General features: G+C 46.0%; 1 protein-coding gene and 1 long non-coding RNA gene across 2 annotated transcripts in view; one reads left to right on the top strand and one right to left on the bottom strand.

Annotated features, from left to right (window-relative positions):
* ABTB2 (ankyrin repeat and BTB domain containing 2) overlaps positions 1-25,231 on the top strand; it is a 217,830-nt gene that overhangs the window by 172,610 nt on the left and 19,989 nt on the right. The window contains exons 4-5 of the mRNA XM_032770696.2: positions 17,199-17,351; positions 21,965-22,130. Of these exons, the coding sequence (XP_032626587.1) occupies positions 17,199-17,351; positions 21,965-22,130 (319 nt within the window). The remainder of the gene's footprint in view (positions 1-17,198; positions 17,352-21,964; positions 22,131-25,231) is intronic.
* LOC142046763 (uncharacterized) overlaps positions 20,874-25,231 on the bottom strand; it is a 32,368-nt gene continuing 28,010 nt past the window's right edge. The window contains exons 2-4 of the long non-coding RNA XR_012655770.1: positions 24,493-24,717; positions 22,994-23,013; positions 20,874-21,033 (exon numbers count right to left, since the gene is read on the bottom strand). This is a non-coding gene — a long non-coding RNA (uncharacterized LOC142046763). The remainder of the gene's footprint in view (positions 21,034-22,993; positions 23,014-24,492; positions 24,718-25,231) is intronic.

Raw genomic sequence — 25,231 nt, 5'->3', positions numbered from 1 at the left:
TGCACACAATTGCGTGTTCATGTTTAAAGATCAGGGCCTATATGTCACTTATTTATTTGCAAGATTCAGTTCAGAAAGAGTTCCCATATCATTAGTGCCAGCTAGTGAGATTGGCTTGTATTCTTCAGTGCCCTAGAAATACATGTGTGTTGTTGAGTAGGAGTGAGGATAGGGGGCTATCTACAGTTTCTCCAGCAGGTTGATGTTTTTAGGAATATACTGGCGTTGTGTGAATGAGTGAGGGATGTTGCCCTCTTGGTGCTGGCCCACAGAGAGGTTAAGGGACCTGCTACTGTTAGCAGCTAAAGGAGTTTTCCTTAAACTCAAATGGTAAAGGGTTGTGTTTAAGAAGCAGAGGGACAACCCAAGTGTGTGATTTATCTAATAATTGTGGCTATTGTCTGAAGCACATAGATTTCATTGCAACAGGAGCTTGGCAACCTCATGCTATGAACCTGAGGAGTACGACTGTTTGATGCTATTTATCCAAAAGACAAAAGCTTCATGATTAATAATTCATTTGAGATGGTGGCAGGTTCATATTATCCAATAGGTGCCAAAAACTGCACAGAATAGCTTTGAAGGTCTCCTGCCTAAATTCTTCATGATAAGGCCAAACTGTTATCTGTTGAAAAGCTCCCACGAGAATGTGTGGTAAAACATCAAAGTATAAAACTAGCATTTGACATTTACCGGCATTTCCTGTTTATGGATGTTTTTATGGCATATTAGCCAAAAGACAGTGTCCAAAGATGGTGTATAACATACAGTTAATTATTATACACTTAAAGGTGGCTGAGACAGAAGGTAATTATCTGAAATCTGTGGCTACGACTCAGGGTGCCACTTTCTGATTGTCTGAGGCTTAAAGGATGCATGGTACAAAGTTACTATGTTTGAAATTGTAGAGCTGGAATCCCTCCAGTTATGTCTGTCAAAACTTTCACGAACTTTCTATCTGTGACTGGCCTTCATAGAGATACTGGAGGTATGTTGCACAATGAAACAAACATAATGGGTTTCAGATTGTGAGATTTCCTCTCTGCCTTAAATGTAGCAAAGAGAAGGGGTTTATTAATCCATCACTACCTTTTCAAGCTTCGCTCAGAATGATCACTAGCTAAGTATAGCAGGATGGCACCTAGCTTTTGTCCTCTTTAAATTCAGAGCCCTTCTTAATACTAATTATAGTAATCATACCTCTTAATCTCAGTCTCTACCATTTATTTAATTATCTCTATGCATTAGGCAAACATTAGTTAATTAAGTTGCCTAACAAAAAGGGGCATATATATGTGCTCATGTATATGTATATATATACATATACATGAGCACAGCTCAGAAGGGCATTGGGAACAACACCAGAGGCTCAAAACACCAGTTGCTCATAGATAGAGCAGTCGCCCAAGACTCAAGGTCTAGACAGACAAATTCTGGCAGCACAGCCTGGATTGACTACAGGAAAGCCTACGACTCAATGCCGCACACGTGGATCTGTGAATGTCTGGCCTATACAAAATAACAGGACACTAAGGACCTTCCTCAAGAACTCAATGGGACTAAGGAAGACAACACTAGAAGTCAACTCAAGGCAGCTTGCACAAGTGGCCATCACAGTGCGGCATATACCAGGTGATGCACTGTCCCCGCTGCTGTTCTGCATAGGCTTAAACCCCTCAGCCAGATAATCACAAGGACTGGATAGGGTACAGGTTCAGGAGTGGAACTACCATCAGCCACCTCCTCTACATGGATGACACTCAAGCTGTATGCTAAGAATGACCGAGACATCGACTCGCTAATCCACCTGACGCGGATCTACGTGAGGATATCGGGATGTCATTCGGATGGGAGAAGTGTGGCCGGATGGTAGTGAAGAGAGGGAAGGTAGTCAAGACTGATGGGGTGGAACTACCAGCGGCCACATAGCAAGACATACAGACCAGCTACAAGTACCTTGGCGTCCACAGTCACATGGAAACCATGATGAGGAGGCGAGGAAGACAGCAACATCCAGATATCACCAAAGGATAAGACAGGTCCTGAAGAGCCAGCTCAGTGGGAAGAACAGATCCACGCCATATCACGGATACGCCCTGCCAGTCATCAGATACCCTGCCGTGATAGTGAGCTGGCCAAGGGGACATGGAGGCTGCCGATGTGAAACCCGGAAGCTCCTCACAATGCACGGAGGTTTCCACCCCAAGTCCAACACCCAGAGACTGTATACCAGCCGGAAAGAAGGCGGCGGGGCTTGGTGAGCATCAAAGCCACTGTCCTGGATGAAACCCGGAACATCCAAGAGTACATCAGTAAGATGGCCCCAAAGATGAGCTGCTGAGAGAATGCCTGAGGCAGCAGCAGACATGGGAGGAAGACCAAGCAGAAGAAGTGCCATGGCAAGACAAGACCCTGCATGGGATGACCATCGACAGATAACTGGTGGCTGACATTGGGAAATCCTACCAGTGGCTGGAAAGGGCTGAACTAAAAGACAGCACTGAGGCACTGATCATAGCAGCACAGGAACAGGCACTGCACCAGATCCATTGAAGCAGGTGGTCTACCACACTAGAGAGGACCCAGGTGCAGACTGTGCAGAGAGGCCTCAGGACAGTCCAACACTAGTGGGCAGGATGTAAGATGCAGGCAGGAACAGCATACACTGAACGGCATAACCAAGTGGCTGGCATTGTGTACAGGAAACATCTGCACAGCGTATGGGCTAACCCTCCCAAGACCAGATGGGAGATTCCACAGAAGGTTGTGGAAATAACAGGGCTAAGATTCTGTGGGACTTCCAGATCCAGACAGACCAGGCAGGTACTGGCCAATCAACCAGACATCGTGGTAATAGACAAGGACCAGAAGAGGCGTGGTGATAGATATAGCAGTGCCAAGTGACAGCAACATCAGGAAGAAGGAATATGAGAAGCTGGAGAATACCAGGCGCTGAAGAGGAACTAGAGAGGATGTGAAAGTGAAGGCCAAATGGGTCCAGCTGGTGGATGGAGCACTCGGGGCTGTGACTCCTAAGCTGGGTGAGTGGCTCCAACAGCATCCCGGAACAACATCAGCAGCTGTTGTCCGAAGAGTGCAGTGCTAGGAACAGCTAAGATACTGCGCAGAACCCTCAAACTCCCAGGCCTCTGGTAGAGGACCCGAGATTGAGGAAGACACATACCACCCATAGGGGTGAGAGGGGAATTTTTTTTTTTAGGGATCATTTCGCTCCCCTCTGGATGAAGCTGAATAGCTAGCTGTTCAAGAGTGCACAGCAACTCTGCACAACATTTGAGGACAGGAACTGAAGAATAATATGGAGTCTATTTGAAATTGGCATTTGACTAGGAGACCAACATTAACGTTTGTGCTTTTTGCAAAAAGTGCCATAGTATCTCATGACCACAAATGATCAGACTCTTCCTCTTGTTTGTCATTTAAAAAGATGTCATGTGTAACACTAGTAACCTCATACATGGGCATTGATTCATCACTTTGAAAGAAGAGCATCCCCTACTGATTCACAACCACCACTTCTTGCATCAGCTTGGTGGTCTCCTGTCCAAGTAAAGGCCCACTTGGATTCTGCTTGCTTGATGAGACCACAGCATAATACTGCCAGAGCCTGAGTAAAGTGGTAGCAGGCCTGGGTGGATTGAATACATGATTTAGTACCCATATTCTGTTGCAGTACCTCAGCACTGAGCAGCACACACTGTTCACTTCATCTGCGTGTATTAAATGGTTGCTCACACCTCCAGACCAAGTCCATTTCTGGAACTTTTTCTCTCAGACTCCAGCTAATTGACAACTGAAAAATTAACTTTTAATTAGGAAAACGCTGGCTTCAACATCAAATGGGAATTGTGTTACACAAAGGCCACACTTGCAGCAACAGCACATTGCACACAAATGAAACATCAATCAAATGCTTTAAAAAAAAAAAAGGAGTTTCATTTCAGGACAAGCATTGCTGGTATCAGCCTTTCCTCTTTCTTTAAATTAAAGAGTCTCCTGTTAGTCTCAGACAGTCTAGTGCTCCATACAATGTCATTTTGTGTTGGAAAATTCTCTTTTGAAATATTAATTATGTTCTGGCTGGTGCTGTAAGCTAACTGGAAATGATTTTCTATTTTTTGCCAGAACCATTTGTCTAAATTAGGACTGTCTTTGTTTGTTTTACAGTTAAAACTAATTAAATGGCTTTATATATTTCAGTATTGCAAAAGAAAATTGCATTTTACTGATACTTAGTTCACACTGTTGTAATTTAGGGTCTGTCAGCAGTTTCCATTAAGAAGGGTGATTGCCCATCTTCAGGGTTTTGCAACTGGGCCCTGAAAATCTGTTCTGGAATTGAATTGGCAAACAGGTCCTTGGCTTCAGAAGCAACATATGTTTTAAAATACACAATTGGCAAAATTCTGAGTCACAACTGAAAGGCTTGTTTCTGTTGATCCCTTTGGTGCTCCTGGGAATTATAGTGAACCATATCATGATACTGGGCAAAAATCAGGAAGGGCAGGTCACAGTACCCCATGCTGAAAAAACACACCATCCCCTAGTAGATGCTGCCTTGACCATCTCAGAATCTGCTTGCAGGCAGTGTGGTCTTCACATAGTCCTCTACTGCAGCTTCTGGACTATAGGAATCAGCTCTTGGTTTTCCTGGCCACAGGATCTTTGCTAGTGCCGGAGCAACAGACTACCCCATTTTAAGCCATCCACCCTCCTGGATATGTGGCAACCACGTAGCATGCTGGTGCAGCACCATCCCTCTTCTAAGGTATCTCTTTGCATGCATGCTAGGATCAACAATGTATATGTGGTTTTCTTTCTATGCATTTTTTTGTACCTGTAGCACTTTGCAGTATTTCTTAAGGGAACTCAGTTAGGGTAAGTCTACACGGCAGTGGGACTGAGCCATCCAGCCCTGGTAAACACTTGGGCTCGCATGCCTAGAGGGTTGAGTGGACTTGAGAGCCCAAGCTGCAGCCTGAGCCGTAACATCGCCACTGCTGTTTTTAGGGTGCTAACATGAGCCGCACTACAGCAAGTCTGTCTGCTTGGGCTATGTCCTAGCTGCTGTACAGACAAACTCTTTGGCATGGGATCACCAAGGTCTGGGTTGGTCTGAACAAGAACAAAAAGTTGGAAGCTTTTTGGATCTTTATCCAAACTTCCCAAGAGCCTTTAGGCTGAAGAACCAGCCTGGAAATCTCACAAAAATGGACTTTCTCATGAGACTTCCAAGGCTTCTCATTTCCAGTTGATGCATGAAATGGGGGGAAATGGAGGTGAGTGGGATAAGATGAAGGGAGTGTTTACAGATTCTTGGTTTGGATTGGCTTGAGGGACAGGTGAAGGTTCAGGTCAGCTTGCCCATCCTTAGTTAATTGAGGGTTTTGATAAGAGAATAGACCTGCAAGAGGAAGGGATGCAGGCTAGCCTTTTGGTTAAGGCACAAGGCTGAGAGCCAGGAGTTGTAGTCCCCACTATGACAGTGATCTCCTGTGTAAACTTGGGCAAGTCATTTAAGACCTAGGACTTTTAGAACTGTAATAACAAAACTCCAAAGTAGCAGTGTCTGGAAGTCATGGAGATTATGCCTCTTCATGAACACTGCTCAGGCATATAAAGCCTGGGGGTAGGGGAGAAACAGAGGGAGGAGTTCCCCTTGTTTTACCTGTTCAGCAGGTGCAGCCATTGCTTCCCTCAGTGCAACCATTCCTGAGGGTAGGGCCTGCCTAGGCTCCACCCAGACAGAGGAAACTAACCCTTGCACTTGCCAGTACTGGAAACATGGCTATAGACTGTGATATCGCTATAGGAGTTGGTACAGTTGGTCAGGTCATGATGCACAGAAATGGTTTAAGGAGATCCTGACCTGGTGAGAGACATTAATCTGTCCTGTGAAGAACCTGCATTTTAATAACAATCTGATGACGCACTTGCCCAATCTCAGGCAGGATTAGGGAGTACATCTTGCAGTCCTTTCGAAGGAGGCCAGGATTGGGCTGTAGGTGTTCATTGGCTAGCACAGACTGTCAGGGCAGTAGATAGCTGGCAAAGCTTTTCCTCGGTGTGTACAAGTGGAACTTTAACACACACAAGATGCACAGTTCAGCCACACGAGTTGCACTTGCCTCTCGCTAAGGTGAATTAAACATGTAAATGCATGTTAATTTTAGGTTAAGGCTGGAGATCTGGTCCAACACTTCTATCCAAAGTCACACAAAAGAATTCATCCTTTCCTTTGTTTTCCAGAATTATCATCTGTACAGGATCAGCATTACAATTTGCAGAGAAGCCTCAAGTTGCCATGGGGGTGGGGGGTGGGAGGTAAGTGGGATCAACAGGAAGAAGTGAATTGCGTACAATCCCTCTCTGTTTCCACTGTTACAGGAGAGAGCTCTGGACTCATGGTAGTTCACCAGTCCTGGTGCTAGTGGGGAGATCAAAGGAGCCTATGACTCAGCACAGGACTGCGTGTGCATGTGGAAGGGTGGGTGGAAGTAGGCCATGCCAGTAACCTGCAGTCTTTATGCTTAAGGCCACTGCTTACGTTTACCAGAAACTGAACACAGTTTTAGGTACAGTTTGCTTTTAATGTTCTCTATTTAGAGAGCTATAGCCCTCTCTCTGGTGACATACAGATGGTGTAGACTTGGATTTCTAACTAGAAGCATGGCACATTCCAGAGCAGAAACAGTGCTTGCTTTCAGCCTGGAAAGGGGGAGCTTTTCCTGTTCCGAGTTAAGGTGCAGTTTATAAAAAGGTGATTACAGTAAATTGCAAGTGGGCTGCACACTCAAGGATTTTTTATCCATAACCAGTTCCTCACAAACCCAGCAACTTTGTCATGTTTTCTGATCAACTTTGGTTTAGTTTTAATATTGGTTTAAGTAAGATCAGAGCTGAACTTTTAGGTTGAAGACATTCTAGGACTAGCTTGTTTTTGTTGCATATTCAAGGGGAAAACTGCAAGGGCAGCTACATTACAGAAAAAAAAAAATCCTGCTGGGGTCATTCTGACAACTTCTGATAAAAAGATATTCTTTACATGATTCATGACTAACCTGTGGAACTCACTGCTTCTGATCTCAGCATCAAGAGCTTCGCGGTATTTTAAAAAAATACCATAATAAGAACACCCACTGAATATTAAACCGTCCTCATGCTTTAATATATGAGCCAACCAGTAACTCATGGGGTTTAGGAAGAAGCTTCCCCTGGTGGTCAGTCTATTCCACAATTGTCCATTAAGCAACTCCTTGTCCCTTCCTTAGAAACATCTGGTGCTGGCCAATGTCAGAGACATGACACTGGTTGAGACAGACCTCTGGTCTGATCCGGTATAGCAGTTCCTACCTTCCTGTCCCAGCACACTTGCTAGGTCTTCTGGAGAGAAAAATATCTGGACCCTGAAAGAAATATGAGTCCTTTAGATGGAAGCTCTTTGGAGCCAGGAACATGTCTTAGCATGCATTTTCTAAATCACTGTGCATGTTATTGTGTGTTCATCCATAACTATATATTAAAAGAAGCAGTTTTTTTCTGCTGGCTAAAGCAAGGGGCTGGGAGTTGAGTCTGAGGTTCTAATCTGCCACTGATTTGTGGGGTGACTGTAGCAGGGCTTACCTGGTCTGGTTTTGGTTGCTGCTTCATGTTCCCTTCTTCCCTAGTTAATAAAACTCACAGTCTGATTGTTTCCTCAATAACCCTCCCTTTTCTGGGAGTCTGGTTTATTAATTTAAAGTTCAGAACAATATATCTTCCACCCAGCCTTCCTAGCTGTGTCACATCCTTGGTGCAGAGTTCTTAGCCCTGTCCATGCTGAGGCTTTCGCTGCGGGTTTCCCTCCCAAGCCTTCTGCCTAAGCACCATAGAGAGTTACTCAGCCTGGGCCTCTTCTCTGGTCTTTTCCTGGCTATTCCCCTGCCAGGAACAGAGCACTCTCGCTTAGGTCTGCTCTAACTGGAGACTCTCCTCTGACTGACCCACAGACTGCCCTCCCAGCAGGCCTGGGTCTTAGTCACATGCTCCTCATTACATGACCCTTATACTCATTTGCTCCTTCTGGGGGAGAGGGGCTACAGCTGGCAAAGGTGAGGCTGACCCATAACCCCCTTGAAGGGCCAACTGTCTCTTTGACAATAACCTTGACCCACCCACATACCACAGATGAAATGGGCCCTAGCCATGGGTCAAAATGTGGGGGTCGTTTGTGTCAGGTATTAATTATTATTTGACTCCATCTCATACAGGAGTTCAGTTTAAGCCCTCTGTCCCTCTCTCGATCTGTGAATAGGTATTTTTTGTCTTCTTCCTTGGGAGATGATAGCTAGGTGTGAATTATGGTGTTTACATATGTTTTGAGAGGCTCCCAGGTTTGCATGTATTTAAAGCAGCTACCTAGGATTAGGTAGCAGTAATTACAAATGGAAAAGATCTATTAAATCATCCAGTCCCATCACTGCCCTGGCAGTATAAAATCCACCAGCGCAGGACATATCAGATCAGTAATGGGCTATTCCAGTTATGTCCCAGGACCAGCCCTGCCTGACCTGCCAGCCGAAAGAAAACCCCCTCTTTCTCTCCAAACACCAGCCTCTCCCCTCTGCCACTGCTGTGCCACTGCTGGCCCCGGTTCTTCACTCCCTTATGCGTCTCACAGTAACCTAGCAGGAGACCAGAGTCCCAGCACAGAGAGAGAAGAAAGGAGGCATCAGGCAGAATATCTCTTTCCCACCCCAACTCCCTCAATGTCCTAGTCATCTGGATGAGGGAGAGAGGGCAGAGAGGAGCCTCATAGGACATGGACAGAGGAGACCTCAGGGAGGAGGTAGAAATACTCTGGGAACAAGACAGAGTAGAAGCCCCTGGGGCAATGCTCAGTAAATTCAACTGACGGCCTCTCATCCAAGACCCCAAGTAAGTACTTGGCTAGCTAGCCCATGCTGCTGCAGCCACAGTGCTAGCCAAGTGTACATCTACCCAAGATGGAAATTACGCCCCAGTGTAGACATCCTTCAAGCATGTGATACCAGTGCTCAAATGGAAGGAAAATTGGGGTAAGTTCCTGCCACTCATTGAGCTCTCCCCTTCTTTGCATACGACTAACCCATATCTTTTATAGATTCCAAGCCTAGAAGGGACCAATGCGATAATCTGGCCTGACTTCCTGTATAAAAGAGGCCACAGAACTTCCCCCCAAATAATTCCTAGAGCATAGCTTTTAGAAAGCAGCAAAGAGTCCTGTGGCACCTTATAGACGAACAGACGTATTGGAGCATGAGCTTTCGTGGGTGAATACCCACTTCGTCGGATGCATGTACATCCACTCTTGGTATAATAATTGTCAATGATGGAGAATCCTGGGTGGGTTGTTCCAATGATTAATTATCCTCACCGTTTAAAAATTCACACCTTATTTTTGGTCTGAATTTGTCTAGGTTTAAATTCCAGCCATTGGATTATGTTATACCTTTCTTTGATAAATTGAAGAGGCCATTATTAAATATGTGTTCCCAATGTAGGTACTTACAGACTGTCATCAAGTCACCCCTTAACCTTCTCTTTAAGTTAAATAGACAGAGCTCTTTGAGTCTATTACTGTAAGGCATGTTTTCTTAACACCAGAACTGTATACAACACTCCAGCAACAATTACCCTAGTGCTAAATATAAAAATAATATAACCTCTGTACTCCTACTCTAGATTCCCCTGTTTATGCTCCCAAGGATGACATTAGCCCTTCTAGCTACAGCGTTGCACTGGAACAGCTGATTATCCACCATGTCCAAATCTTTTTCAGTCACTGCTTCCCAGGATGGAGGCCCCCATTCTGTCAGTATGGTCTGCATTCTTTGTCCCTATACATATACATTTACTGTTACCCATATTAAAACATGTGCTTGCACCCAACTTACCAAGCGATTCAGGTTGCTCTGGCTTAGTGACCTGGGCTCTTCATTATTTACTACTCCCCCAGTTTGTGTGTGAGCACCAAACTTTATCAGTGATGATTTTGTTTTCTTCTAGGTCATTAATAAAAATGTTAAATAGCGTCAGGTCAAGAACCGATCCCAGTGGGTGCCTACTAGAGACACACCCATTCGATGATGATTCCTCTTTACCATTACATTTTGAGACTATCAGTAAGCCAGCTTTTAAACCAGTTAATATATGCCATGTTAATTTTATATCATTCTAGTTTTTTAATCAAAATGTCATGTGGTTACCAAGTCAGATGCCTTAGAGAAGTCTGTCTATTTACATTACCTTAATCAATCAATCAGTCTTTCAATCTCATCAGTAAAAACAGTTTAAGAGAGGGGGCATGTCCCTGGGGTGCTGCTGCTGCTGCTTCTGAGGGGAGAGTTTCAAAGTCAACAATATTTTAGGAGCTCCAGTTCAGCCTGGTGAACCTGTCAGGTGGTGAGCCAATCCCACAGCAGAGAGTTTGTGTGGCTAAAAATACTTCTGAAGAGCTATTTTACCCTTTGTAAGAGACAAGTTGGCACTGAGTACCAAGTAGTTTCTAAACATGTTCCCATGGGATGATACCTCCTTCCCCCTTCCATGATCTTCTCTTGCTAATGAGCACAGTCTGTTTTCCAAGAACAGTTACAACCATTTTTGCTAGTGAACTTAATGTAACTTCCTTTGACAAGTACTGCTACTGCCTCTCTCCTTGATTATGGATCTGAGGCCTTGTCTACACTTGCAAGTTGCAGCGCTGGTGAGGGGGTTACAGCGCTGCAACTTAGCAGGTGTCTACACTTAAAAGCTCAGCCAGCGCTGCAACTCCCTGTTTGCAGCGCTGGCTGTACACCTGGGTCTGCTTCCGGTGTAGCGAGACCAGCGCTGATGATGCAGCGCTTGGTCATCAGTGTGGACCACTCACCAGCAGGTATTATTGGCCTCCAGGGTAGAGGACTTTCCAGCTTCCTTTTCAGCCTCTCTCGTCACTGCTTAGGCACTACACTGCTCTGGGCTTAGAAGCCGGAGAGGAGGGAAGCGGGCTTGCCCGACTCCGGCCGGAGAGAGCAGGGTTTGCCCGCTCCGGGCCGGGAGAGCGGGGCTTGCTGGAGCTCCGCGCGGTGGAGAGCGGGGCTTGCGGGGTTTGCACGCGCTCCGGCGGAAGAGCGGGGCTTGCTGGGCTTCCGGCGGGAGAGCGGGGCTTGGCGTGGTTTGCCGCGCTCCGGCCGGGAGACGCGGGGCTTGCTGGAGCTTCCGCGCGGAGGAGCGGGCTTGCGGGGCTTGCCGCGCTCCGGCCGGAGAGCGGGGCTTTCTGGAGCTCCGGCCGGGAGAGCGGCGCTTGCGCGGGCTTGCTGGAGCTCCGTGCGAGAGAGCGGCGTTGCTGGAGTGGCGGGAGAGCGGGCTTGCGGGGCTGCCGCGCTCCGGCGGGAGAGCGAGGCTTTCTGGAGCTCCGGCGGAGAGCGGCGCATTCGGGGCTTTTCTGGAGCTCCGGCCGGGAGAGCGGCGCTTGCGGGTTGGCCGCGTCCCGGCCGGAGAGCGGCACTTGCGGGTTTGCGCGGCTCACGCCGGCGAGAGCGGCCTTGCGGGCTTGCCGCGCTCCGGCCGGTGAGAGCGGGCTTGCGGGGCTTGCCGCGCTCGCCGTGGGAGCGGGGCTTGCTGAGCTCCGGCCGCCGAGAGCGGCGCTTGCGGGTTTGCGCGCTCCGGCCGGGAGCCGCGCTTGCGGGTTTGCCGCGCTCCGGCCGGTGAGAGCGGCGCTATGCTGAGCTCGGCCGGGAGAGCGGGGCTTGCGGGGCTTGCCGCGCTCCGGCCGGGAGAGCGGGGCTTGCTGAGGCTCCGTCGGGAGAGCGGTGCTTGCGGGGGGCCTCTTGTCGTGCACATGTAAGCGGACCGCGGAGAGTGGCGCTTAATAGAAGTGCATGTATGTATTTCAGTTCAGACTTGGCCTTTTACTGTTTTACACAGGGTTGAAGAAAGGGACAAAACAGATATCATGCTAACCTGATTGATTTTGGAGTTCATTTTTTCCAGAAAACTGAAGACAAGGTATATACAGAAAGAAAGAGAGATTATAAACAAAAGGACTATAGCAGTATGGGATAGCAGGGCTGTAATTTAGTTTCTCTGTGTATGCTAGTATAAAACACTACACCTGCAGTGGTGGTTTGGACACATAGAAAAATCTGGATAGAATTATAGCCTTGAAATCAATCTGGGAATAGATGCAGAAATCTAGTAAATCAGACAGAAAACAACCACAGAGTCTCATTAGGAGGGCTCTGTTCCTTAGAACTAATAAATGGAGTGTTATAATACTATGTTTTATCAGACTCCCACCACATACACCTAGTGCACATAAATACTAAATTATACACCATTAAGGGGATCAGTCTCCTGACTCCTCCATCTTAAGAAAGAAAACAAACCTAGTAATTGATGGAAAAAAAAAAGAAAAATTAAGTTATTTGAAGAAAACAAAATGGGCTATAAAGTTTGTTAAAATGTAATAATAAAACAGTGCATATCAGCATCCACCACTGCATCCAAAAGAACTGCCCTAGAACAAGGAGGGAAAAAATCACCATACCCCTCCTGTTTATGTACTGTATTTTAATAAGGATTTCTTGTCTTTTTATTCACTGTTATTATTAAGAAACTGTAACATGTACTACAAGTAAAAAATAGGAACTGCAAATCAATGAACCACTGCAGGTAACGCTGGGAGCAATGCTCTTAACTGCATGGAAGGCACCCAACATTACTGTGGCTTTCAGCCTCAAAGTGCGCCTTAAGGCATCCTTATCCTGAAGCACTGTGCTGGCCTCTCTATCACCCTGCTCTCTGGCTGTTCAAATTCAGCCTCCAGGCGTTGAACCTCGGAGGTCCATTCGTCAATGAAGGTTTCACCCTTCCCTTCCAAATATGGGGTCAGTGAATACAGACGCGGTTATAATCGCTGGGATGCTGCTTCTCCCCACGTCCAGCTTCCCGTAGAGACTTCTCCATCTCCCTTTAAACGGCCAAAAGCATGCTCACGTCATTCTGCACCGGCTAGCCGTAGTTTGAACGCGGTCCTTGCTCATGTCAAGCTCCCTGTATACGTTTCATGAGCCAAGGCATTAACGGGTAAGCGGGTCTCAAGGATCACATGGGCATTTCGACGTCCCCACTGTGATCTTACGGTCTGGGAAAAAGTCCTGCTGCAGCTTCTGAACAGCACGTGCAAAATGCGTGCATCAGCACCTTTCCAGGCCACCTGTTAATGTCAGTGAAACGCCCACGGTGATCCACAGCGCCTGGAGAACATTGAGAATACCCCTTCCGTATAATGTGACTCGGATGTCAGTGGGTGGTGCCAGAATAGGAATATGCGTCCCTCTATTTGCCCCTCCACAGTTAGGGAAACCCATTTGGGCAAAGCATCCACAATGTCCTCCAATCCCAGAGTCGAGGTCTCGTCTGAACAGGATGCGATAATGCCCTGCAAACTTGCATCACCACTATTCCAACGGTTGACTTTCCCACTCAAACTGCGTTTGCGACGATCGGTAGCGCGTCTGGGTGCCAGCTTCAAGCAATAGCCACCGCTTCTCCACGACATGGCAGTTCTCAGTCTCGTGTCCTTGTGCTGCAGGGTGGGGCGAGCTCAGCACACAGTCCATGAAAGTGGCTTTTCGCATCCTAAGTTCTGCACCACTGCTCGTCATCCCAGACTTGCAGGACGATGTGATCCCACACACAGTACTTGTTTCCCGAGCCCAAAGGTGGCGTTCCACGTGCAGAGACGTCCGTTACTGCGACAAGCAATTTAGTGTCAGCAGCGCAGCAGCATCTATTTTCATCACTGAGCTCTCACTGTCACTTTGGAGCATAAGGAATAGATCAACTGCCAGACGAGATGTGCTGGCACATTCATCAGCACATCCTAAGCAGCTCGGGCTCATTCTACTGAAATCACACGCTGCAGAATCACATGGCACCAAACGGCTGAAAGGAAGCATGACCACGGGTCGTTGGAACCAGGAAGCGGAATGACCCGCACCCTTCCCCCTTCCCACAACCCCAGCAGGCCAAATGGGACGAGGTGCTCTGTGGGATAGCTGCCCACAATGCACCACTCACAACAGCGCTGCAACTGGTGCAAGTGTGGACACACTGCAGCGCTGGTCGCTGTCAGTGTGGACACACTGCAGCGCTGGCCGTACACAGCTGTACGACCACAGCTGTAACGGCCAGCGCTGCAAAACTGTAAGTGTAGACAAGGCCTGAGAAAGCATTTTTGTTTAAATGGGCGGAGGAGGAGTAGATTCACCTTTCTGCAAGAACATATTCCCGTCTCCACCCCTGGAAACATGGAGTTTATCCCAAGCTGAAGGGCGAGAGAAATGCAGGAGTTTCTTGTTAAAACATTGTCAACATATCACTGTCAGATATTAATCTCACACTTCACAAGATACACATGTGAGACGTACCCATTCTGTGCATCGCTATCATGCACTTCCCTAACTCTCATGCTAGGTTACTCAGTTTTTTTAAGGCCCCTCCTTTAGGGAGAAACTGAATGAAGCAATGGTAGCTTTCTTCTGCTTTGAAAACAGAGTATGTTCTTGGACGATGTTGAGCCCCTGCAATCCAGGCACTGAGAGTCAGAACCTTTTCCAGAGCTGGATCACTCCGTTTTATGGGCTGCCAAATGTCTCTAAATGTTAAAAACTGCAAAGAGCAAGGCACATACATAAGTGTGTTGCTCAGCTTGAGACATCTCCCATTAATTTTCTGAAAATATTTTTTTTCCCGTATTTTCCAAACTGTGGAATGATCAACCTTTGCCTGAAGGCAAAGGGCACCCGGGGTGAAAGGCCAGGTAGTGTGATAGTACCATTTATTTGGAGGGAGGAGGAGGTGTTGGCATTTCATCCCACTGAACTGGTCTGTCAGAGAGTTTTGATCACATAATAGCAGCAAGGATCTGTGTTGACATAGTAACACAAAGCTGCTCCTGTGAGCATGTCTAGGAGGGTCATATGAGCTGTGAAGAAAGGAAATAATTGTGTAAAAGGAGGAATATAAGGAAATCCATTCCTAGGGCAGAAGTCCCATGGACATGTAAAGCTTTTACAGCTAAACAGAGCTGAAATCTATGGTCACTCACCTGAAGAGATTGTGATTCCCCCTAACTTGCATAGTAATATGGAGTGTTGGGGTTTAGGGCAAGGGGGAAGAGAACACTGTAGCTTGGCATAAAGTTATTGCAATGAAATAAGCAACTTTACTGAGGGTACGAGGCTGGCAGGAGAGTCATTTCAGCAGAGACTGCAATGGTTTGGGCAGTTTGTTCCTACATTTAGGCGCATGTCTTAGTTTCAAAAGTGCTGAGCTGCTGACTTCCAGGGGAGCTGCAGGTACCCAGAACCTTTGTAAAGCAGGCCACTATTGTTTCCTAGCTATGCAGCCAGCTCCCTTTTAACCCTATTCCGATTGGACCTCTGTGCTGTAGTGATATTCCTCTTGAGCATCAAGGGACACCTATGCTTCAAAGGAGACAGACTAGCTACACATGTGGTAATTCTGTCTCACAGACTTGGTTTCTAGGGCCTAATGGACCAAGCAGGTAAGTGGGACAAGAGCAAAGCAACTAAAATTAGAAGAGCAGCCAGCAAGTGGCGAACAAACCCTTTTTTACAATCTGAAGTTATTCCCTCTTGGTCACCAGGTGACCTACCTCCTGCTCAGGAGTGAGATTTAAAGCCTTGAAAATTCTGCTCAGATCAATAAACTTTTTTATCCCACAAGCCCTTCAAATTCAAGGTCTGCTGGTGACTTTGTGACTGCCGTTGGTGTCACATCACCAGAGGAGGGAATCCCACACATTCTGGAATGGGACAGAAGCCTAGTGAGTATTTGCTGTTTGTCTGTGGAAAAGCATACCTGATACATAGCTCTAACAGTTCTGCAGAGACCTAGAGGGCCAAATGTGTAGAAATGGAGACCTCATCTGTGTGTGCTAGGAATGTAGGGTGAGAAAAGCCACTGATATTAACAGCACAAAACATGGATTAACTAAATGTCAAGGGGGAGCCTTGAGTAAGTTTGGTTAATTGAATAATCAAGGATATTTTCAATGTCATAATGGATGGTCAGATCATTGTAAGAAATCCCATGTGCTAGAGACAACAAAGCTGTGTCGATCCCAGGCTGTTAGAGAGACAAGGTAGGCAGGGCAGTCCCTAGCTATTCTGTGGCCCTACACATCCCCCCCCCGTGGGGGGAGGGGGAGGCCTCTGCGGAGGGGGAGCGTGACCCAGTCCTCTCTGGGGGAGGGCTGCCTTGGGGGGGTAGGGGAGAACCACCCCCCAGCACTCACCGGCAGCGCGGCTGGGGGCAGGTCTGCACTTCCCACTGCCAGTGAGTGCAGGCCCAGCCATGCTGCTGAGCTCAGGGTCGTGGGGCTGGAGCGGAACAGGGGCAGGAAGAGGTGGGGAGGGGGCAGGGTGGAGGAGGACGGGGGCTTGGGGAAGAGCTGGAGCAGGGGCTGGAGCAGCACACAGCTGCGCAGGGCACCAGGAAATTTGGTGCCCCAAGTTTCCTGGTGCCCTATGCAGCTGCGTACTTTGCATATGGGTAAGAATGGCCCCGAAGGTAGGTGAGGTAATATCTCTCTCACCAACAGAAGTTGAGTCAATAAAAGATATTGCCTCACCCACCTTGTCTCTCTACAGACAACAGTGCATTTATTACATAAATCACTCACATATGAGGAGCTAGGACAAACCCTTCAGCTCCAAAACTACAAGGCTCAACGACTTGAGCTAAAAGAGCCCATCGGTAGCTAGGAGCAGTAGCAGGCCCCTTAACCTTCTGCGGCCTAGAAACCAGGAGGCAACATTCTTTGTTCACTTAGTCTCATGCACTGTCACATATCTGAACATAACTCCGTCTGGGGTAAACTGAAGTTCAGATAATCTGGGCTGAGCTGTCAAAACTCTCATCCCAAATCCAGTTTTTTTTTACCTGTTGAACTATCAGTCAGCTGCACTTGGCTAAAGAGGCAGACTTCGCTTTTGCAGGAGGAGTTTTATCACGAGATAAAACAGGGAGCCTTCTGGCCCGCGTCCCAACATTCATGTCTAGAAAACTGTGGAGTACATTTTATCTCACCATGCAAGATAACAAATCAGCATTGACTGTAATGGGTCTCTTCACTCTCTGCACAGGCCCTTCATGCTTCTGCCCCCACTGATGGAGTGGATGAGAGTGGCTATCACCTACGCTGAGCATCGGCGCAGTTTAACTGTGGACAGCGATGATATCAGGCAGACGGCCAGGCTGCTCTTACCAGGACTGGACTGTGAACCACGGCAGCTGAAGTATGTGGGCTTATCTTTACATTCAGTTATAATAATCATAGCACTTTGCCCTTCTGTATCACCTTCCATTGGAGGATGATCTCAAAACACTTTATAAACATCACTGAATTTAGCCTCACAGCACTCCTGTGGGCTAAGGAAGTTTTAGCCTGATTTTACAGATCAGGCACAGAGAGATTGTGACTTGCCCTCTGTCATGCACAGAGTCTGCGGCAGAGACAGGCTGAGAATATAGGGAGACTGACTCCCAGACCCCAGTGTTAACCACAAGATCATTCTTTGCCTCTTTAAATATCCTGGTGAAGAGCAGACTTAGACAGCCTTCATCCACACATAGATTGCTCATAATTTTACAGTAAGCTGGGGCCGCTGGTACTCATTTGTGTTTCATTCATTTTCTATGTTCTGCCAAGTTTACTGGTGTTAGCACTGATTTTGGTATTGTGCAATTATTTTGTGGTACCCCAGCCAGAAATGTACACATTAGTGCAAAGTGAATTTTTCCTCCTTAAATTAATCCCACTGCATTTAATTAATGAAGACTTTGCAGTGGACACATAAATAAAAATAAATGATATTTGTAACATATTTTGTAAGGAAAAAATGTACTGTTACTTTTAGGTCTTTTGTGTGAAGGAGGGAGGTTGATTTAGTGGTTGCAGCAAGGGGTTTTTAGTTGGGATTTCTGGGTTCTATTCTTAGCTTTTCTACTGATTTTCTGTGTGGCGTAGGAGAAGTTACTTAACTTTCCTGTGCCTCAATATTTACCACCCTCAAAAAGTGTTGCAAAGCTGAAATAAACAAAGTAAAAGGCTCTGAGGTTCTCAGATGGCACTGCAGAAGGGCAAGCTATCAGCATGCTCTCTTGCTAGTTTCAGGAGTTCTTCTTTCAATCTTAGTTTCATAATTCTTTTTTCCATCTTTCCTCTAGATTGAAGGAACTGTTCAAAACACAGTCTGAGACTTCCCACTTCAAAAGTATCCTGTGTTGTTTTAATCTCCACAGGTTTTTGTAAACCCAGTAGAGAGAGATTGTATATACAACACAAATGGCTCCTTATTTTCTAGGTTACATGTAGAAAAAAGAGGAAAGGGTTTTTCAGGTTCTGTTTCAGAAGTGTATTGATCTAAATTAAAGGGAAATTCCTAGACACAAACTTTGATAAGGTAGAATTAAGGCTGAGAGTACATACCGATAAACTTCAGGTTAAAAGCCTTACAGGGCCATTGTCATTACCACACAAAGCCACCTTTAGAAACGCAGGCAATCTAGATACTCATATGAATGAATGGGGTGAGGGGGAGGAAAGAGGACAGGGATTCAGCCACAACATGTGGAATATACAGGAATTCAATTCTGTTTTCTGATTGGTGAGAGAGGAGTTTCAAAACTGGCTCTTGGAAGGAGTCTGGTGAAGGTTTCTAGCCATGTTGTTCTGATTACAGGGGAAAAGAAAAAATCTGTAAGAAAAACCAGGTGCTTTTCCTTCCCACATCCATGTTTTTTCTCCCGCCTTTCACCAGACCTCTCCAAGGACATACATGATATACCATAAATCTTTCTATGCAACCAAGGCAGCCTTTGCATCAAATAATTCACATCATGTTTGCAGCAGAGGGCAGAAATCACAAGTCAGAACTGAGCTTCATAAGCTGTTTGTTCTGACCCTTCTTTTATAAGCTGTTATTCCAAAGACCCATGCTGGGGGTTTTGGAGCTGGGAACATTGTCTGTGCTGCATGGAAAAAAATGTTGAAAAGAGGGAGGTATCACTATTCTAATACCAGTGACATGACCTTCCCACTTACAGGAAGCAATTGGCTAGTGATTAGAGCAAGTGACAGGGAGTCAGGACTCTTGGGTTCTATTCCCAGCTGTACCTCTGGCTCAATGTGTGACCTTAGGCAAATCACAACTGCTCTGTCCCTCCATTGCATTGTCCACAAAGTACAATGATAATTCCCACCTCGCAGAAGGATTCTGTCCCTTGGAGGGGATTCGTGGATGAAAGGCAGTGGAGAAGGGCAAAGTGCTGTTGTTATAATAACCTCTGTTCTGAAACTGTATATATCTATCTTCTGATAAAGATTCCTTAGACAAATAGTTCTCCACACCTGTTTGTTTGTGAGACAGTGAATATAAGATTTTCAAGCCAGTGCTATCCATGTATTATTTCAAAGTGATCTATAAACATCGTCACTCCTCACCCTGACAGTACCTGCTTAAATGGACACCATCAACTTAAAAACCACCCGGCTGTCTGAGACAGCGTCACCTATTGTTTCAAGTCATAGCTAAGATCACTGTAACAGAGAGATGAGAGCCAAAGGTATTTCTCTGTTTTTCTAATTGGCTCACTTGGTGTATTTGAAAGCACTGTGTGTGGTGTCCGTTTCACTATTTCCGTGGCGTTGGTTAAAGAGTTTCTCCTTGTTTTGCACAGAGCACTTACTTTGAAACTAGGACAAAGTGATTGTAGAGCCAAACAAATTAGCAAAGTAAAGTAGCAGCTCAAGGGCTGGTACAGCACTTGAAGATGCATTTCACTCATTTTCTGAAATTCACTAGACTTCAAGTTGACAGAAGCTAATTGTTCCCAGGGGGACATAGGAATATAGTATCGTAATAACATTTACCATAGAAGTGTGGTCTGTTTGTCCATCTAATCACTTACCCTACCTCCAGGATTGACTGTTTATCCACCTATGGCCTCTAGCAGTGGTCACTGGTCCTTCGCCTGTTACCTTACCTCTGGCAGTAGCTATTGGCCTGTCTACTGACTTATCTTTCTCCAGTGCCTGATGATTCAGAGAGCCCACGCCTCCCCATACACACCTTTTCGCTGAACTGGCCTAATAACTACAAGCTAATACATGAAAAATCTCTCACAATAACAAAATCCCAAGACTGTAATGTTACCTTCCTACTGAATTTTTCCTAGGATATACTTAGACATTAGCTCCTTTCTGAAGGATAGTGTTCTGCCCTGGGCATAGTTGCCACCTCTCTGAATAGCCCCTGGACACTTGCATAACCTGTGAGGCACATGTCCCACTTGCTAGAGGCAGGAGATTTGAGGTGATTTTGAAGTGTAAGTCTCTGCATTGTGGGGTGAAGTTAGGAGCCACTGAACCCAACTAGTCATAGCTGCAGTGTGGTTTTCTGTCACAATGGAGAGAAACACCATTGTAGGTGGCACCTGCTCATCTGGGCCTGAGCTGAAGGCCTTGTCCCAGGCATTGCAAACCAACACTTGTAAAATGACAGGGGTGGCTGAAAAATGCTGTTGCAAGACTTTGTACAGGCAATAGAAGGTATTCCAACCAAGTGAGTGTTGTAACACATTTTCACCTAGTGTAGGCAAGATCTTAGTAAGAACTAACGGGCAACCTTGTGCAGTGTATTAGCCCAAGAAGCTATTCTGTGTGGCCATGGGCAACTTCTTGAAGGTATCTAGTCTTAAATCAAAACAATGTTGCTACTTAGCTCCACTGGCTAGAGGCTCACATTGGACTCTCACCTAGTGTTCCTCATGCTGGTAGATCACCAAAGTCCTCATCTGATTTTTGGCTGTGGTGTTGTGCTGGACTCCCATGTACAATCAGGCCAGCCACTAGACGGGTGAAGGACTTTGCTAAGTGGACAAGTTTGTTGTGGCATCTGGCTGCCATTTGTCATCCACCTGCAAAGACAAGAGCATGAAAAGTTACCAGATAAGTTTGAGGCCCTGAGTAAGTTTCATGCACAGCCTTCTAAGTAAAACCATGAATGCATTACTTCTCTGGCAGCCCATGCAAAGTTTCAAAAAAGGTTAAAATATGTTGAGGTTGTCTAATTTTTCAAAGGAAGTTGGCAGCCAAATACTGCAGCAGCTGGGAGTTTGCGCAAGAGCCTGTGTCAGGACAGGCTGCCAGTGAAGAGGCAGCAAATGAAATCACACAATGTGGGTGACCATATCAAGGTCCAGTTGAGATAGGAAATGCCTACAGCCTGGTGATGTTCCTTCAGTGCACAAGAGAGACTCCCAAACTCAGAATTCAGATGTCTCTAAAAAGATGTCTGGAGACTTACAATAATCTCCAGACTCCTTTATCTTGTTTAGAAGCAGATAGATTGGTAGCTGTCAAGAGGAGGAAAATGGAAGGATAGGAGCCTAATATAAATATAGGTCCAAGGAGTAAGTTTGATTTTATTGGGGTGGATCTGAGAATGGTTTGCCACCCAAAAGAGGATATGGACAATCTTCATTATAATGCAGGGATGAAAAAATGTGGGAGTAAGGTGATGAAAGGCAAAATCTTGATAGGCAAAATCTTATTTGGGAATAATAGCCAGGCTCTTACATAGAGCCGTAATGATTATTTAATCATTGAACTATATTTGTACTTTTTATTTCAACAAAGTTCTTCTCCCTCTTGTTCTCTGAATATGATTTCATATACATTTGATGCATTACAATTATATAACAAATAAACATTTCTGCAGGGAAAATAGAAAAACCCAAGAACAGAGCATAAAGCCATGTGGAGAAGCAGTACTATAACTAATTGCTAATTTAAAACACAAACCCTCCTGAAATGATTGCTGCACTTTTTGGCCTTTGTCACCAACAGGCCCGAATGCTGTTTTAGCTCATTCCGAAGACTGGACGCTAAGGCTGCTACTGAAAGATTCCAGCAGGACCTGGGTTTCCGAATGTTAAATTGTGGAAGGACTGATCTGATCAACCAAGCTATAGAGGCACTGGGACCTGATGGGGTTAACACAATGGATGATCAGGTATATGAGAAGACCCTGAGACGGTTTCCCCGCATGAGGAAATGAAATATTTTCTATAGAGGCAAATCAGTACATGATGACTTTTTATCTAGCTGAGCTTTTCTCAAGTTCTAGCTTGGGTTAGCTTGTGAACTCTTTAAGAGAATTGTCTCTACGTCATTTGCTGAGCCCCTCCATTCTCTGGAATACTTTATGGCATGTCTCTGGCAGAAATGGGGGATAGATTAGTATTCAGGATATAGAATAGGAAAGCTAGATTTTGTCTTGCACCTAAATGTTTGCAAAATTAAGATCCCTACATGCTTGCTGCCAGTGGCTGTCATCTCTGGTTCTTCAGCTGAAATTCAGGCCAGGTCAGTGAGTGACCAAAAGGTGTTACTATCTGATGGCTTTTGAGTGACCTGTATGAAGGGAGTTAGATGCTGCTCTTAGCTAGAGTGACCAGATAGCAAGTGTGAAAAATTGGGACGGGGGTGGGGGCTAATAGGAGCCTATGTAAGAAAATATTGGGACTGTCCCAATAAAATTGGGACATCTGGTCACCCTACTCTTAGCCCAGTTCCCAGTGGACATGCAAAAAGCCCCAGTTTGAACTCGCTACAGAGAGGCCAAGAAGAACTCAACAGGCAGATGACTTCTCTATCCTTTCACTTCTGAAGTGGTCTCTTCAGATCTGAGTTGAGGCACATGAGCCAAATAGCCTGGAACTGCCCATGCTGACTCTGTCCCAATGATTAACCATGGACTTCCGTACAGGGCACCTTTCCTTGCACTGAATTTACTTTGAATTAAAATATTACTTTGAGATATCTATAGTGCTGCACATTATTGCAGGGTTGAAGACTATATTTAAATAGACCCACCTTCACAAATGCACATACACCTATTGCTTCTGCAAAAAAAATAAAATTGCTTGTTTACGGGCATTGTCCATGCAAGGTGGTTGTGCACAGGTGAGTTATTAGATGAACAGTGACCTGATTGACATAGGCTTTGTGGGCATAGGGGGAACAGCACACATTTTTGGGACACCCTGGAAGAAGACTAGTGCCACTTTTAAAACAATACAGATGGCTCCAGTCTGTTTTGTTTCATGAAAATCTGCCACTTGGGATTTTTTTCCCCTCACATTTTTGTGGTTTCAGGATATAAAGCCCAGAGGACTTTTGTTCTTTCAAAACAGATCTTTGATATTTTTTGCCTCTGATGCTTTGTTTGGTGACCTGCTGATTTATTTATCCTCACACCAAAGAAATCACAGCCCAGAGCCCATTGCTCTTGACTGAGGATTTTTTCCCCTGCAGCCAGACAGAGGGTGGGGGGTTGTTTTTCAGCCAAACTCTGCACTTTGATGGGTTTTGCTGACAGCACAAGTTAAGAGGTTTAAGACTTTGTAAACAATTGATAGCACAGTCTCATTATCACCTGATTGATGTCATATTGTAGCCAATCCTGTTGGAGGATTTCATTAAACTAGTGTTAAGTATCGCTATACTGGTGCTTCCTTTGTGCCTCCTCAGCAGAGGACACCTCTCCCAAATTTACAGCCTAGCATCCTGGTATCTTATTGACTAAGGAGGCTTGGAGGAGGATGTCTAGGGAGACATTGCTGCTCTGTGATTAGCCACTTGTATCACTGGGAAACAGCGTGAGACCCTTCTTCTCTTCTCTCAGAGGCCCAGGAACTGAGCATGCTTCCTCTGCTGCATTACCAACTAAAGATGGGGTTAAATCAAAACCCTAGATGTCAACTTTACCATCTGTGGGATCTGGATCCAGATCTAAATTTTGCAGCTGGCACCTGTTTCTGTAATGGGATGTGCCAGAGCCATTCTGCCTATGGAAAACTGACTTAAGGCCTGGAAACAGAACCCAGGTCTATTGGACAGCAGGGTGGAGTACTAACCAAAGGGACATGAAGCCAGCCCAGTTGATATATTCATATTAGACCAGGGTTTCTCAAACAGGGGTCGCCGCTTGTGTAGGGAAGGCCTTTGGCGGGCCAGGCCAGTGTGCTTACCTGCCCCGTCTGCAGGTCTGGCTGATCACAGCTCCCACTGGCCGTGGATTGCTGCTGGAAGCTGCCCAATGGGAGCTGCTGGAAGCTCCCATTGGCCCCAAGCAGCAATCCGCAGCCAGTGGGAGCCGCGATTGGCCGGACCTGCGATCGGGGCAGGTAAACACACCGGCCCAGCCTGCCAGGAGCTTTCTCTACATAAGCGGCAACCCCTGTTTGAGAAACCCTGTATTAGACTTACCCTGGCTAAAGGAAATCATTCTTAAAATGCTGCACGGTAGGCAGGAATCTCTGAGTCATTACAGGCAGGTGTGACTGCCCCACTTGTGGCAAGCAGAGCTGGACAAAACTTTCCTGGTAAAGGCCACCCAATCAAATGAAAGTGAGACAGCCGCTGACCCCACTATTCAGAACCAGGTTCAGATTTTGAAGGTGTTTGTTCAGACCCAGCTCTAGTCATAGCCCCAATACTCAGAGTAGAGTTACTGAGGTTTGAGCTTGGGGCAAGGTCTTGGACTGATTTATGGTTTCCATTGGATGCCATTCGTTAATCATTGGTTTCATATGGTTCTGTGGGAAAAAAATAAAACTCAGAGGTTTGGAGTGAGTTTCCTTTTGAGTTCTTGGTTTTTATCTGAACCTGAAATACAGATTAAAACTTGTGGAGAGGGAAGCGTAAAACCCCCATGAATCAAATGGAAAGATGGAGTTGTACAAACCCCTCAGAATTGAACCCCTGAGTTTGACAGGGCTCTAGTTACAAATAGAGATGGCCCAGAACCTAAACCACAGCTTTAACTCTGAATCCACAGCTGAATTTCCTACCCTTGTAACAGGCCTGCATCAAAGCCAAACCCAAGCTCTAAGCATTCGCAAAGAACGCAGTTCCAGCTCCAGATCAGAACTGTCCCAAATTTGGGGCCATTCAGATTCTGGCCTTTTCAGAGAGAAGCTTAAGCAGCATGTGTGGGATCCAAACTCCACACCTGGCATTTGGAGCCAGGGTTTGATTCAGGCCCCTTTGTGTGGGGATGAGGCTGAATTATTGTTTGATTAGTGCAGAGATGCCCCCTGTGAAAAATTC

Source organism: Chelonoidis abingdonii, chromosome 4 (genome assembly GCF_003597395.2).
Source record: "Chelonoidis abingdonii isolate Lonesome George chromosome 4, CheloAbing_2.0, whole genome shotgun sequence".
Classification (NCBI taxonomy): Eukaryota; Metazoa; Chordata; order Testudines; family Testudinidae; genus Chelonoidis; species Chelonoidis abingdonii.
Note: the sequence above shows the minus strand (reverse complement) of the source record. Positions and strands in the feature narration are given on the sequence as shown.